This window comes from Amblyraja radiata, chromosome 3 (assembly GCF_010909765.2).
Source record: "Amblyraja radiata isolate CabotCenter1 chromosome 3, sAmbRad1.1.pri, whole genome shotgun sequence".
Lineage (NCBI taxonomy): Eukaryota > Metazoa > Chordata > Chondrichthyes > Rajiformes > Rajidae > Amblyraja > Amblyraja radiata.
This window is the reverse complement of record NC_045958.1, coordinates 62,266,891-62,282,364: the sequence shown is the minus strand read 5'-3', so window position 1 is coordinate 62,282,364 and position 15,474 is coordinate 62,266,891. Positions and strand designations below refer to the sequence as shown.

The window sequence follows — 15,474 nt, the reverse complement described above, 5'->3', positions numbered from 1 at the left end:
TGATCCACTTTTAGTGGGTTTTTATTTGCTAATTTACTTGTTTTACATTCTTCTATAGCTGAAGTGAATTTAATATCCAGATAATTCATCACCTGCTCTCCTCTGTAGATAACATATTCTGCATAAGCAAGCCCATTGACACTAGGTCTTCCAATCACAGAATGATGACCTGGTGGGGCATGAGCCATCTTCATTGCACTGAACTGTAGAAATGACTTCCCAAGTGTTACTCTACAGAAGAGCATGTGTCTGCAATTGAAATAAAGTATTCTTTAGAAACAAATATACAAAAAATGCTACATTTTACATTCAACCACGGAAAATGCATGGTATAAACAAGTCTAAAGTATCCCTTCAGCATTAGACCATATTCGGACATAATGCACATAAAGTATACAATACTTACCTAGTTTGATGTCGTGAGGTTTAGGAAGCCTAAATGAACCCAGATATAATGCTATTTAAAATTTAATCCAAGAAAAAAATTGAGGTAGGTGAGTGATGCACAACTATCTTTAATATAAAATGTCTGGATGGACAGAGGGAGGGGAGGGAGGCAAAAGATCATAAAAACATATTGCCTTTGCTACAAGTCTACTTTCTATGTTAAACTTGACTGAGCACCTGCAGAATTTTGCTGGGTTATACATTACAGGAAGCCAGTTGTCAGAGTTGCCTTCTGATTGAGATAACAGAAGCAGTTAAGTTCCCAGACCACTGGATGAAAGCTTTTGCCCTTTCTGGTTTGCCACAGCAGAGAATGAGTTATAACCATGCCACTAATAAAGATGTCGTATGTTAACTATGCAGAGTTTGAAATCTAGTTAGTGCATTCAATCAAAACAGAAAATGCTGGGAAAAAAAAGCAGGTCCAACAGCAGATGAAAAATGAAAGGGGAAGCTAGAATTTTGGTTATCAGTAGACAAGCAAACTTCTCCATAGGACTAACAAAAGCAGGAATACTCCAGGGCCTTGGGCAGTGTGCATAACATTATGAGAATGGCAATGTGGGGCCCAGGGAGAGCTGGTTAAATGGATACAGAATTAGCTTAGTTGAAGGAAGTGACTAGTGGTGTGCCTCAGGGATCGGTGCTGAACCCATTGCTGTTGTGGCTTATGTCAACGATTTGGATAAGAATGTACAAGGCATGATTAGTAAGTTTGCAGATGACACTAAAGTAGTTGGTATTATACACATTGAAGATGGTTATCAAAAATTACAACAGGAATTGATCAGTTTCTAAGCGTGAGGCATTTCAATTTGGGAAGTCATACCAGGGCACGTCCTTCAGTCAATGTTAGGGGCCTGTGTGGTGTTGCAAAGCAGAAGGATCTAGGAATGCAGATACATAATTCCCTGTGAGTGGCATTACAGGTAGATAGGGTAGTAAAGAAAATTTTGGGACATTGGCTTTCATCAGTCTGGATGTTGAATATAAAAGTAGGGATGTTATCTTACCATTCATTGTACAAGACATTGGTTAGGCCGTATTAGAGTATTGTGCTCTGTTTTCGTCACCCTGCTATAGGAAGTATGTTATTAAGCTGGAAAGAATGCAGAGAAGATTTATGAGGATTGCCCGGACACGAGGGCATGAGCAGTAGGGAAAGATTGGGTAGGACTTTATTCCTTAGAGCGCAGAAGGGTGATCTTATGGAGGTCTATAAAATCATGAGGGGAATAGATAAGGTGCATGCACAGATTATTTTACACAGAGTAGGGGAATCAAGAACCAGAGAACATACGTTTAGTGAGAGGGGCAAGATTTACTAGGAACATGGTGGATACCTTTTACTCTAAGAGCACGGTGAGTATATGGAACAAGCAGATGTGGTGGTTCAGGCAAGTGAGCATTTCAAGTTTAAGTTACATTTATTGGCACATGCACCAATTGGTACAGTGAGATTTGAGTTACCATACAGCCATACAAATAAAAAGAACACAAGCATTTAAAAGACACTTGGACAAGTACATGGATAGGAAACTGATTTATCAAACAAGGAAGAAATCATAAAATAATCTGTTTTTGGTGAAATAGATATCGACTATGACACGAAGCAGCATGTTTAAATATTTTCTCCTCACTAGTTGAATGGTGTACTGAATTATCAGGCACATATTCCATTTCAAATACAGTCAAAGCTGAGACATTTACTGCACCAGTAACATTGTCTTTACCTGTGGCATATGTAACATGACCGATCTTTATGAGTTGGACATCCAGTACCCCCTCCAATGCCGTAGACATACTGATTACTTTTTGAAGAATTCTCCGCAAAGTAAATGCCTGCACCAAACATCCCACCGATATATGCATGCCTTTCATCAAACCCTTTATAAATGATAGCATTGATGAATGGAGAACCTGGAAAGAAAAATCAAAATTCAAATTTGCACAGTATGGATAGAATTATTAAATTCCAAATATTCTCTGGCATTAACAATAAATAATTAAAAAGCTATTTGTCTACATTGTTTATTGCCCATCCTGTAGCTGCCAGTGGTTAAATAACTGAATCAACATTTGAAATATACATAGATGAATGCAAGGAACATTAGCAGGCCATTTGAGCCCAGCCCAGCCCGTCCTTCAACAAAATCAGAGCTGACCAATTTCATTCATATTTTTCTGCTCTGTCCAAATATTCTTTTAAAATCTATGAGCCTTTCACTATTAGTTTTGAAGACAAAAACCAAGCCTCTACACTCCTCCATGGTGGAGAATACAAAAGATTGAAAACCCACTGTGATGACATATTTCCTCTTCTCAAACCATGCTCCTATTTCTGAGACTGTGACTCCTAGTTTCTTGATATCATAGCCAAGGGAAATATTCTCCCTGAATTTTATCTGTCAATCCGATAAGTAATTTGTGCATTCAAATTAGTCACTGCTCATTCTTCTGAACTCATGAGAATACTGGCCTAGCCTAATTGACCTCATAAGGCCCCCCTATCATCGCACTAACTAGTCAGGAGAATCTTTGCTACATTTTTTCCAAAGCAAGAATCAGTTTTTTTTAAGGTCAAATCTCCACACAATATAGCATTTTGTGTCTGCCTTAGATTTAAACCAGCATCTGTGAAAGAGTTAGTACTTTTTCATCTGCAGTGCTATCCTACCCAATGATCTAGATGTGGTCACAGCAATCCCCATATAATCTTACTAAGTCATCTCCAATATAGTGAAATATTACTATTTTTTGACCAAGATGAACAACTTCCTGTGGGGCTTTAAAAAAAACTTACGAAAATTTCTATATACATCTATTGGGACTACTCAATTGGGACTACTCATTTATTATTTTACACATGTCCTCATAGAACTCCAGCAATGTCCAATCCATGAATCCAGTTTAACTCTCCTAAACCTTATTTGCTAACTTTCTTGATGCCAGCTCCCTTATTATAGACCAGCAAATTTTATGAAGCCAAATGCTACATATGAAAATTTGTTGAAGTGGAATGCTTTGAGATGCTCTTATGGGCAGTAGAATTAAAGGCAATGCTTTCACTATTATCTGTTGGACTTTGAAACAAGTAGTTAAATTTACGTTGGTGTGGAATTGGTGCTAATGTCTGGTTTCAGTACTGATTCAGGATGAGAAGCTGCAGCACCATGGGTTCTCCCATGTCAATCAAGAATTACATGGATAACTCATCAGATTTCCTGAGGGGATCTGGCATTTACAAAGAGAAAGTAACCTTATGCCAATAGATTTACACGCAATGCTCATCAATTTAATTCGGAATTTCCTTGAGTGGAGGAGCAGACTAACACAGGGGAAGGGCTTTTTCCAGTACAAAACATTACATCATAAAGACATGTGCAAGAAAATTATTTGAGGACAGATTTTGAAATTTTGTACGGAATCTTGACAGACTAGCTGGAAGCATCATGTTAGGTTAGTCATAATGTAAACTTTTTATCTGGACATTAGAACTCAGATGACAAAATCTATAATCTATTTGGTCTTTTACATTGTCATTCCTTTGCTCATCTATTAATTGAGGGTTTTGACATTAATTGAATGCTAAAGGGAAAATTGTTGAGACCTTTTTATTTCATAACTAATTCTATTACTGACTAAGCAGGAGCTCCTTAATTTAATTTGGGTGGAGAGAGGGGGGGGGGGGGGGGGGAAAAAAGTAAGTTGGACTTCTTCTTTTATACAATTTTACCTATAGAACAGAGTAAGCAAAAAACACAATGGTGAGCACCACGGAACTGTGATTTTCTGTTATACCAAGCATGGAAAGCTTTCTTTACTTTGAGGTTTTCAGAGACTCACCGTGAAAGAGCATCCTTTCATTGTGATGATTATGATTTTCTTCTGCTACCTCCTTCTGTCGGTGAATGAACCGTTCCCGAAGTTTTTTGTTCACAACTTTTTGAATCTGAAAAGTATTTTAAAAATACTTAAACCAAAAATACCAAACAGATTTTCATTTAAACTAGATGACCGAGGTGTGTACCTCACTGTGTAAAGTAATGCTCCATCCCAAATCAGTACTCACTCAGGATGTAATGGAAATGGTCCAAAACTAGAGAGCTAAGATCTTTACTACAATAAAGTAAGTGCCCTGTTCTAATATAATACTTTGGACTATTCAGTCTTGGGATGTGGGTGTCACTAGAAAATATAGCATTTATTGCTTATTTGTTATTGCCCTGAAGGCAGTGGTGCTATACATTAGTTTGGCATCAAGGTAGCTTGGAACAGCTGGAGAAACAAGGAACTGCAGACGCTGGTTTACATAAAAAGACACAAAGTGCTGGTGTAACTCAGCAGGTCAGGCAACATGTCTGGGGAACACAGACTAACAACAGGTGAGGGCACTTCCAGATTGATTGTGGTGGGGGGTTGGGAAATATAGCTGGAAGAGAGACAGGGTTGGATGAAGCCTGGTGATAAGTAGATACGGATTTAAAAAAAAGGGGGGGGGGGGGGGAGGTTGGAGGTTAGTTACCTAAAATTGGAGAATTCAACGCTCACACTATTGAGTTGTAAGCTACCCAAGTGGAATATGAGGTGATGTTCCCCCAGTTTGTATGTGGCCTCACTCTGGTAATGGAGGAGGCCCAAGATGAAGGCCAGGATGGGAATGGGAGTTAAGATGGTTAGCAACTGGGAGATCCAGTAGGTCTTGGTGGACACAGTGCAAGTGTTTGGCAAAATGGTACCAAGCGCAAATTTTCACCAAAGACCTGTGCTCGACTTCAGTAAGGCCATCTCTTTTTTGTTCAGCTGGATGGTAGTTCTGGAGGGCAGTTAAGAAAAGTGACGATTGTAGGGACTTGAGATAGATCTGACTAGACATTAAGGGCAGTTCCTCCCATAAATAACCTAATTGCCGTAAACACCAGTTTGACTTTTACCATAATTCAATAACCTTTTTAATAACCATCAGTTCAAGCCCCATGTGAGCAATAGAATGGAGAACTAAGTGCAATGTTTCTATCACATTGCCTTTTTAAACACTGAAACAATCAGATGATTTCAAGTTGGTATCGGATTGACTGCCGTAACGTAGGTGGGGGATTATAGGAAGGTGATACCCTGCTCCTAAACTTCATAAGAAGTCAAACACTGGAGTACCGTTGGGAAATGGCAGGCAAGTACCTTGCAACAGGTGCAAGGCTTCATGCTCATACACATTTATACGGGAGTATCAAGCTTCTCTGACATTCCCAGAGTGAACTGCCATTTATTCCAGAAGTCTCAGTGGTGTGGGTTTGAGCCAATATCAGAGAAAAGGTATTGATTCTCAGGATGTATGCAGCTCTACATGGGTCAGATCAACATCCCACTGCCAATTAAAGTTTGTTCAAAGGTATGGACATCGCTGGGAAAAATCAGTATTCTTGTTGAAAAAAAACCCCCTCAAAAATGTACATGTGTGAATGAGAAATTTGAAAAAATTGCTGGACATGCACAGCAGGTTAGACAGTACCTACGTAAAATGAAGCAGAATTAATGTTGCGGGTCAAAGACTCTCAGAAATGATTACTTTATTCCGTTGTTTAGTCTCTCCCTGATTGCGTGAACTGTTTGGGCAGATTGGCAATTTCAAAGGATAGTCACAAATTGATCATGTAAGTGGGAGCGGAATTGCATTTAGGCCAGGTCAGAGTAGTTTTCTTTCCCTGAAGGTATTTTGTGACAATGGTCAACAATATATCCCACATGTATTTATTTTTAAATTTACCTTCTACTGGGTTAATGGTCAAGGTCACTAGTCCCCATCCTATCATATCTAAATGCATGAAAGTAACCAATATTGTCTAAGCAATTAGGGAAAAGACCGAAAAAGTCGAGTCTTCATCCCCAGAATTCTGAACTGACTTCAATTAAATTGGAAAGGTTTGGAGGGATTTAGGCCAAACGCAGGCAAATGGGACTAGCTTAGATGGTGCATCTTGATTGGCATGGATGAGTTGGGCTGAAGGGCCTGTTTCTGTGCTGTATGACACTGATTCAAATTTAAAATAATTTTTTGTCGCTATTGGAATTCTCAATAAATCCAAACTCAAATAACTATTGAGTATTAAAATGTTAATTCTTTCTTACCTTAATAATATGATACCTATTAAAAACTCCACCTGCTGTCCCACCATCTCTGTGTTCACGGATTGTACTTTGCATCTAAATGACAATATCTTTGTTAGTTCCCTTTCTGTGTAATAGGACCAGACGTTGAAATCAATATACTTGATACAATGAAAAGATGTCACGAGGACAGAAGGTATGTATTTTGTTTCTTATAAAAACTGCTTCTGTCAGCATCTGAATATCACAGTGTTTCACACTTTTAAATGCTATATTCCATTGATATATTAAACTCTACAAATTTATGTATTAGTTAGTGACAATATTTTACTTCTTCTGTATTTAAATATATTCACCACAAAGATGCCTTTGGAGAACAACATACTGCAAACTACCATTATCAAAAAGGGTTAACACTGACATCATAACTATATGTAGGAAACACTTTAAATGAAAAAATAGAGATCCTATTTACATTGCTTTTACCAGACAGCCCTAAGAGGACAAGAGCTATTTTAATCTGCATGCGTCTCCCAAAAGTTCAATTCAAAATAGGATTGCATAAAATGGCAAAAAAGCTAGTTCTGATTAAATTGTATTCTGTTCACAGATTTAAAATTTGCTTATTATGAGACACAGAGCAAGTCCAAAATTTCTAATAATCTGTAATTTTTAGACATTAAGAACAATTATTGAATGTATTACTGCAGTACCCAATGAATTAATAATTCAACTCCATCTGAAAACACACAGATGTTCAAAACCACTGAATCTATGGCCAAGTAGATATCACCTTAATGGGGAGTACTTTATTTCTATCTAGCCTTTGCTTTCCTCTCTCTATTGGGCCTGGCATCGATTTTTCAGTTGGGCTCTCCTTATTAAAGGTTTCAGCTCGACTTAACTGGATCAGTTTTCCAGTTAAGAGTTCTGAAAACTGAAAATCTACTTCAATTTTGATCTTATTTTCCAGTAACAAAAACCATGCAACTACTTGAAAACTGGAGATCTGAACAGAAGGTCCCAACACAAAATACAACACATTGCTTGAAGTGACATATGAAATTAGATAAAATATGAAAAACAGTTGACAATGAGTAGTTCTTTTAACATAGGACAATGCTTCAGCGCATGATATACTCAGAAAGGCAACGGCCAAAAGACATATTGGGAGAAAAAAAAAAGCATCCGAACAGGACCTCAAGACCTTTCAAAGCACAACATCCCTTTAAAAAAAAAATAAAAGTCCCCTTTGATCAGAAAAACATCCACTTTGGCAAACCAAAGAGATAAAGTACCTCTTCCTCCACAGACTGGTATTCTTTGTCATCGGGTGCAAGATCAATAAGAATGGTTCCCTGGCTGGCGCAATGGAAAGTCAGGTAAGGATTTGCACCTGGAGAGAGGGTAATCAACATTAACGTCTGTCAACAAATTTAATGATCTCAAAGACTGAAGAAGAGGTAGGTTTGTAAGGGGATGATAGTGCCAATGTAAGGGGAGAGCATTGGTGCAAAGTCTTTAAGGATAGAACATTTTGCATGTATAAGGCAATTTCATTAATTTATTCGTAAAGGAGTCGTTGACCCACAATGACATATTATACAAGTAATCATCAGTAGATAAATATTTAAAAGAGCATCAGCAGCCAATTTATTCCATTGAGTATAAAATCACACACAAATAATTAAAAATTGTAGAGGTTAGCTATTGAAACCAACAGACATTAGAAAATATACCTGAAAACAAAAACAAACAGAACAATTGTGCATAGAGCACGTTATTTGGCTACTGGGGTTAAACAACACAGAATTGAGGACGTCCCATCGATTCTGGGAATAACACATTTTTCACAGAATCAATGATTAGAAAATCTCCTGTGTGAGGGTTCTTGAATATTCTGGTGTAAGGAGCTGATTTAATGATTAAAGAGGATGAAAAGGGAGCATTAATACAACTTTCTATAGATTTTATTTATGGTTACATTTAGAAAGGCTTCAATTTCAAAACAAGCCTCAACTCACTCTATTCCAACTACATTCTACAGTATGAATATATTTAGCTTTATCAATTTTGTGTGCTTTAAAACTGTGGCCCATCTTAAAATTCTACAGAATCCATGTTTACAAAGCAAAATAAGGAACACTTTACCTTGCTGTCCCCCAAGCAATCGTTCGACACCCTTTATTAATTTGTGACGGTGCCCATAGGCATTAATTCCAATTTCTTTCAGCTCTTCGTGTCCCATGTCTGCCAGCACATCCAATGTGATCTGAAAATGAAAGATTGTCAAATTCCAGCACCATCCCAATTCTTAAATATATGTGTCAAGCAAAGATTTGCTTTTCACTCACCTGTTCCCTTTCAAATATCTCACGCAGGTGTTCCAAGCCTAGACTTTTAAGGAATTGGTTTATGTTCATATCCAGAACAGTAACAACTGGAAAAACAAATGTTTAATATTTTTTACCTTGCAACGATCAAATGTGACAATGACTGAAATAGCATGTGATAGTACAGCAGCCTCACTGCTTTTTAATGGGTTAAATCTCAATCCTGAGTTCTGTCTGTGTTTGATCACATGGGTTTCCCCGAATGGCTTGGCTTCTTCCCGCATTACAACAATTTTGATAGGTTACTTACCAACTATAGTTTTCTCCTAGTGTAGATGGATGCCGGAGAAGCAGGAGTTTCAGTTTAGTTTATTGTCACATATACTGAGGTAGAGTTAAATGCTTCTGCTGCGTGCCATCCAGTCAGCAGAAAGACAATACATGACCACAATCGAGCCATTCACAGCGTGCAGATACATGACAAGGGAATAAGATTTAGTGTAAGGTAAAGCCAGAAAAGTCCGATCAAGGATAGTCCGAGGGTCACCAATGATGAAGATAGCTGTTTAGCATGGCTCTCTGACTGCGGCAGGATGATTCAGTTGCCTGACAACAGCTGAGAAGAAACTGTCCCCGAATCTCTCGGCGTGCGTCTCCACACCTCTTGCCCGATGGGAGAGGGGTGAAGAGGGAGTGGCCATGACACGACTTGTTCCTGACCAAGCTGCTGGCCTCCCTTCCTGGAGTCAATGGAAGGGAGTTTAAGAGAATGGGAAAGAAGAGGCTCCAGGGAGATAAGTGGGAGAATGAGACTGAAAGGTGTATTCAGAAAGCCAGAATGGACAATAGGCTGAACGGCCTCCATTTGAGTTGTAAAGAAATACGAGATACATATGCCTGGAATTATTCAATATGCCAACACTTCGTAGTTCGCAAGTTTCACACACAGCTAAAAAAGTAAACAAGCATATTATTCATGCTGTTAAGAGTAGCGTTAATTGTGGCTCCTAAACCCCGTGTTTATCCCCCTAACTGGCCATAAGATCTCCAGTGAGATCAACTTTTCAAATAAACCATCTACCATTAACATAACCAATGAAGAATTTCCTGAAGCCCAAGATCAGAGATAATCTGTTCACAAACAACAGCATTAGAAGAATTGTTTCAGTCAGCTTACCTTCACCTTCTTTCCTTTCAGTGCCAGTAGCTCCATCAGCAGCACCCGAGGCACCACCAGCAGCTAATTCTGCAAGTGGGCCACTCAAGTTATCTATACTGCTAGCAGCTGACAAGCAGGAAGGAGTTGACACTGGAGAGATCACTGCTGCACTAACAACAGTTGCCTGAGGTTTATAACAACTGGGGAGAGCTTCTGGTGGCATAGCATCAATGAGCAAGGCTCTAATATCATCAGCCTGAAATTAAAAAAAGGCTCCGGTTCTTAAATGTTAATCACACAATAATCTCACATTTAAAAAGTTAATTTAAGGAACAATGTAAAAACCCATTTAAAAACATACAGTAGCCAAATCTAACGTAGTCTGGCCTTCCTGGTTCTTCATGGTAGGGTCTGCCCCATGAGCTAACAGCAGAGCACATAGCTGTGTTCTTCCTTTCTGTGCTGCTTCATGTAATGGAGTGAAGGCCCACTTATCAGTTGCATTGACACAGGTGTTGTATTTGATTAAAAGTGCTGCAATATCGACATGCTGAAAGAAAAGCAAAATAGAGCTAAAAATATGCAACTTGATTTATATTAAAAAAAAAAGAAAAATATGAATAAGAAAATTGACACCTAAAAATCAACCAAATGCAGTTACTGTGCTGTAATATATATAACAACAATTAAATATCTCATTTTGTTGCTATACTATGATGAACCTAGAAATGCACTGACAAAATCCAGATTTTGTGTTGATAAGGACAGTACAATTACTGGTGTTGGCCATTATTCCATTATTATTTAATGAGATTGACAGAATATAGGATTTACATTAATGTAGAGTTTATTGTGGAGATGTCCATTATTCTCATACTTCTATCTTGCTGTGCTGATTGCAGGAGAAAACAGCAAATAAAACCACATTTTAAATATGAAAGTATGCTATGTACAAAATAAATTTAAACATTTTTGCTTTCAGTGCATCAACACACAACTATTAAATAGTGAACTGTCCTGGTCCTAAAAAAAATCATTTAAATATCCTTGTAAGGAAATTACAAAGTATGGAAAACTTTTCAGCTTTTATTTGTAGTCCAATGTTCATATGGCACTCAAACAGAAAATCAGGTAAATGACTCCTATTCAGCCATCTTGACGAGATTAAAGATGATGAGAATGAGGATCAATTTCAAATGCAACCTTAAAGTTGAAGGTATTTGAAGTGAAAAAGATCTTGCCACAGAGATAAAACTTGTGAAAGCTTTGGGGTCACCTTTGGGAGCCATAGGTGCTCTGCCATCATACACAAATTATTACCCCCTGGTTACATTACACAAAAGTGCTGGAGTAACTCTGTGGGTCAAGCAGCATCTCTGGAGAACATGGATAAGTGATATTTTGTGTTGGGACTCTTCTTCAAACTGATTCTAGTAGGAGGAAGAAAGCTGTAAGTGAGATGGCGGCAGGACAAAAACTGGCACGTGATAGGTGGATACTGGTGAGAAGTTTCGATTGGCAGATTGGTCATTGAATTCTACAAATTTACGTAAATAACCCCTCCTCCCTTCTTCCCTCTCTCTTCCCTGTACCACACCTAGATGTGCATCCATTTTTCCTCCTTCCCTTCTCCCTCGCTCCCTTCCACTAGCTTCACATTTCACATCTCTTCTCTCCTTATCTCATACTTTATCTTTTAATCTCTGGCATTTGTACAAACTTCTGCTAATCAACGCCCCCCCCCCCCTCTCCCCCCTCACCTGCATGAACCTATCACTTGTCAGTCTATGTCCTGCTCTTACTTCTCCCAGGGTTCTCCCACCTACTACAATTAGTCTGAAGAAGAATGCTGACCCAAAACATCACCTAACCATATTCGCCAGAGATGCTGCCTGACCTGCTGACTCTAGGAATCCAGAAAGAGAAACATACTGTAAGTAACCTAGAGAAAAAAAGTAGCAATCTTTTCAAATTTAAAAAACACACAGGCACCAGAATCCTTGGGTTGATTATTAACTCTCCTATTGACAGAAATAGCAATGCTTTTATATTTTAAAATATCCTTGCAAATTACAATAATAATTTTTTAGGACTAGATATTTTTATATGTTGATGGGCTGAAATTAAAATATATTTTGTAAATGGTGCAAGTTCATTAAACTTCAAATGAAGGGCTTACTTGCTGTTTTCTCTATTGTAATCCACACAGGCCACGCACCCCGGTGACACACATGCCTTCCACTTTTATAAACAGTGCATTTATATTGTTTGAATATTAGAATAAATGACTGGTGATAATGCAGCTTCTTACCCCATACGATGCTGCATTGTGAAGGGGAATAAGACCTCCTTTGTCTTGTGCGTTAACATCTGCACCATGCTCCAAAAGATAATCAGCCACCTCAAGGTTATTATAGCCAGCTGTAAAACAAAAGCAAAATAATTAATACAGCAAAAAAAAACAAAAAAAAACTTGCATCCAATTTGATCAGCTTTACTTGAAAACTATACTGCAAAGATATTGCTACATGGCTGGACATAAAATTATAGCAGAATGAATACCATTTCTTTACACACTTTGAACAGAGTTTCCAGTTACAATTCTTCACTTTGTTATAAAAGCCGTCAGATTTATTCATATAACCGTTATGCCTCTATTATTTTCCCTTTGATGGTATAGTTTTCTTCTTTACCCTTTGAAGCATTTTACTAATAGTACCGCTGCATCTGCTTCCATTGCCCTTTCATGCAGTATGTTCCAGATCATATTGATTTCTTGTTCACAAAATTAATTCAATTCCTCTCTGATCGTTTTTAAAATCACCTTTAATCCATTTTTTCTGGTTACTGACCCATTTGTCACCAGAATAGATTACCACTCTTTACTTCAGGAAAACCATTCATTCAACCTATCAAAACACCTCTTTACTTTCTCTATAGTACAGTCAATCCCTCCTCCCTGGTATCATTGTATTAAATCCCTTGTTCACAAAGGATGGCCATCTTTCCGGATGTGTAGTTTCGGAAAATGTGGTCAGAGCCAATTTCCAAGCTCTCTTCCCTCAGTATCATCCCATATAATCTGAGTGACATTTTATTTTGACGATTGCCAATGATCAAGTACCCTACTCCCCCAGGTATACCCCACTAATAATTCTGTGCCTTAATAAACATCCTGATAGCTGTGGAAGTCAAGATATTGTTTTTTTTTAAAGCAGACATTGATATATTTTTGATTAGTAAGGGCATTAAAGGTTACAGGATGGGAGAATTTTTACATTTTCCCATTGTTTACTTCATTAGCCTAATCTTTGCTCATTCGCTCAATTTCCTAAAGGGTTTCGACCCGAAACGTTGCCTATTTCCTTCGCTCCATAGATGCTGCCTCACCCGCTGAGTTTTTCCAGCATTTTTGTCTAGCATCAACTATCTCACTAGCCACAAAATTAAACACTCCTGGGCAAAATCCATCAAAACCCAATGCAGTCAGTTTCGAGCTCCAACAATTTGCTCAGTATCACATAGGTATGTTGCAAAACGTGCCTGAAGCGTCGCTGAAAATCTGTCCCAGCCCGTGTGCGCGATTTTGGCGCCGTTTAGAGGGGGGCGGGTTTAAAACGCGATTTTCCCTAGGCTGTTCAAATCGCGGTTTTTCAGCCTAGTTAATTATTAACGAAAAATCGCTGGAAGATTCCCTCGCTTGAGCTATTATTAGTTTTAAGGGCTTTCTTTACTTGTTATAGTAGGTTAAAAATTAACCTCTAAACCCCCGACCGCCGACAACGGGCCAGATCTCATACAGGGGAAAACAGAAGGTAGGCTGTTTATTTTTACGTTAAATAGGGCTTCTTAAGAACCCTTTATACAAAGTTTAATGTTGCGAGTAGCTAATTTTGGGCCCATTATATCCCGCAGTATTTTTCTGGGCATTTGAGGGCACAAATCTAGCGCAATGTGAACGTTCTAATCCAGCGCGTTCCACAGGAACCCACTAGAAAGCTGATTTAAATGGACATTAATTTACAGCAATTGAACACTAAATTCCTTCCATTTGGCCTATAAATTAATGTAAATGAGATTTAAAAATCATGTTTTATTGTGAATTATTTGTGAATATTATTTGGACACTTAGGCTATTTAAAAATGTTAATCATTTATTAAGAAATGGATAGATGTTTAGATCTAGTAATTGAAGTTTGTAATTAGCTACAATTAGGTAACTAACTAATTATATGCTTTAATTTCAGGTCATCCAAGTAAGATTATTTTATATTTGTTTCAGAATGCTTCAATCTATGATAACTGAAAATTTCATTCAGTTCTCTTAATTTTTAAGAAAGTTATGTGCTTTTGACTGTCCACGATCACAGCTTTTTTGTTATGTCCATAGAAAATCAATAGGGAACAAGATGCTAATTTCCGAGTATGAAAATGGCCATAACTTTTTTAATACTTGAGATATGAAAGTGAATTAGATGTCAAATTAAACTTATTTTTATGCTTTATCTGATGGGATAAATTGCAGACTTGATTTTTAAAATCTCAAAATTTTGTAACATTGCTACATTATATCCCGCAGTATTTTTCTGGGCATTTGAGGGCACAAATCTACCGCAATGTGAACGTTCTAAACCAGCGCGTTCACAGGATCCCACTAGAAAGCTGATTTAAACGGACTTTAATTTACAGCAATTAAACACTAAATTCCTTCCATTTGGCCTATAAATTAATGTAAATGAGATTTAAAAATCATGTTTTATTGTAAATTATTTGTGAATATTATTTGGACACTTAGGCTATTTAAAAATGTTAATCATTTATTAAGAAATGGATAGATGTTTAGATCTAGTAATTGAAGTTTGAAATTAACTACAATTAGGTAACTAACTAATTATATGCTTTAATTTCAGGTCATCCAAGTAAGATTATTTTATTATTGTTTCAGAATGCTTCAATCTATGATAACTGAAAATTTCATTCAGTTCTCTTAATTTTTAAGAAAGTTATGGGCTTTTGACTGTCCACGATCACAGCTTTTTTGTTATGTCCATAGAAAATCAATAGGGAACAAGATGCTAATTTCAGAGTATGAAATGGCCATAACATTTTAAATACTTGAGATATGAAAGTGAATTAGGTGTCAAATTAAACTTATTTTTATGCTTTATCTGATGGGATAAATTGCAGACTTGATTTTTAAAATCTCAAAATTTTGTAACATTGCTATATCACACCTCTTGATTTCCTTTCTTAATTCCAATTTCTGATTTACAACTGTTATTGGGACTCAACTTGCATGTTCTACAAGATGATCAATGCAAATCTCTATTTTTATTATTAATTCCCCATATTTATCTTTATATGGCAAACACTTTCTTTACATTTGTTACTACCTTTATTTTTTTTAGCCACAGATGGTGTATCCTCTTG

General features: G+C 37.3%; 1 protein-coding gene across 2 annotated transcripts in view; it reads right to left on the bottom strand.

Moving 5' to 3' along the window:
• tnks (tankyrase) overlaps positions 1 to 15,474 on the bottom strand; it is a 93,825-nt gene that overhangs the window by 5,755 nt on the left and 72,596 nt on the right. For both annotated transcript variants that reach the window (XM_033017907.1, XM_033017908.1), the window contains 10 exons: positions 12,356 to 12,465; positions 10,406 to 10,594; positions 10,063 to 10,300; positions 8,907 to 8,992; positions 8,704 to 8,824; positions 7,851 to 7,948; positions 6,574 to 6,648; positions 4,294 to 4,399; positions 2,181 to 2,367; positions 93 to 249 (listed from right to left, as the gene is read on the bottom strand). In XM_033017907.1, coding sequence (XP_032873798.1) covers positions 93 to 249; positions 2,181 to 2,367; positions 4,294 to 4,399; positions 6,574 to 6,648; positions 7,851 to 7,948; positions 8,704 to 8,824; positions 8,907 to 8,992; positions 10,063 to 10,300; positions 10,406 to 10,594; positions 12,356 to 12,465 — 1,367 coding nt within the window. The remainder of the gene's footprint in view (positions 1 to 92; positions 250 to 2,180; positions 2,368 to 4,293; positions 4,400 to 6,573; positions 6,649 to 7,850; positions 7,949 to 8,703; positions 8,825 to 8,906; positions 8,993 to 10,062; positions 10,301 to 10,405; positions 10,595 to 12,355; positions 12,466 to 15,474) is intronic.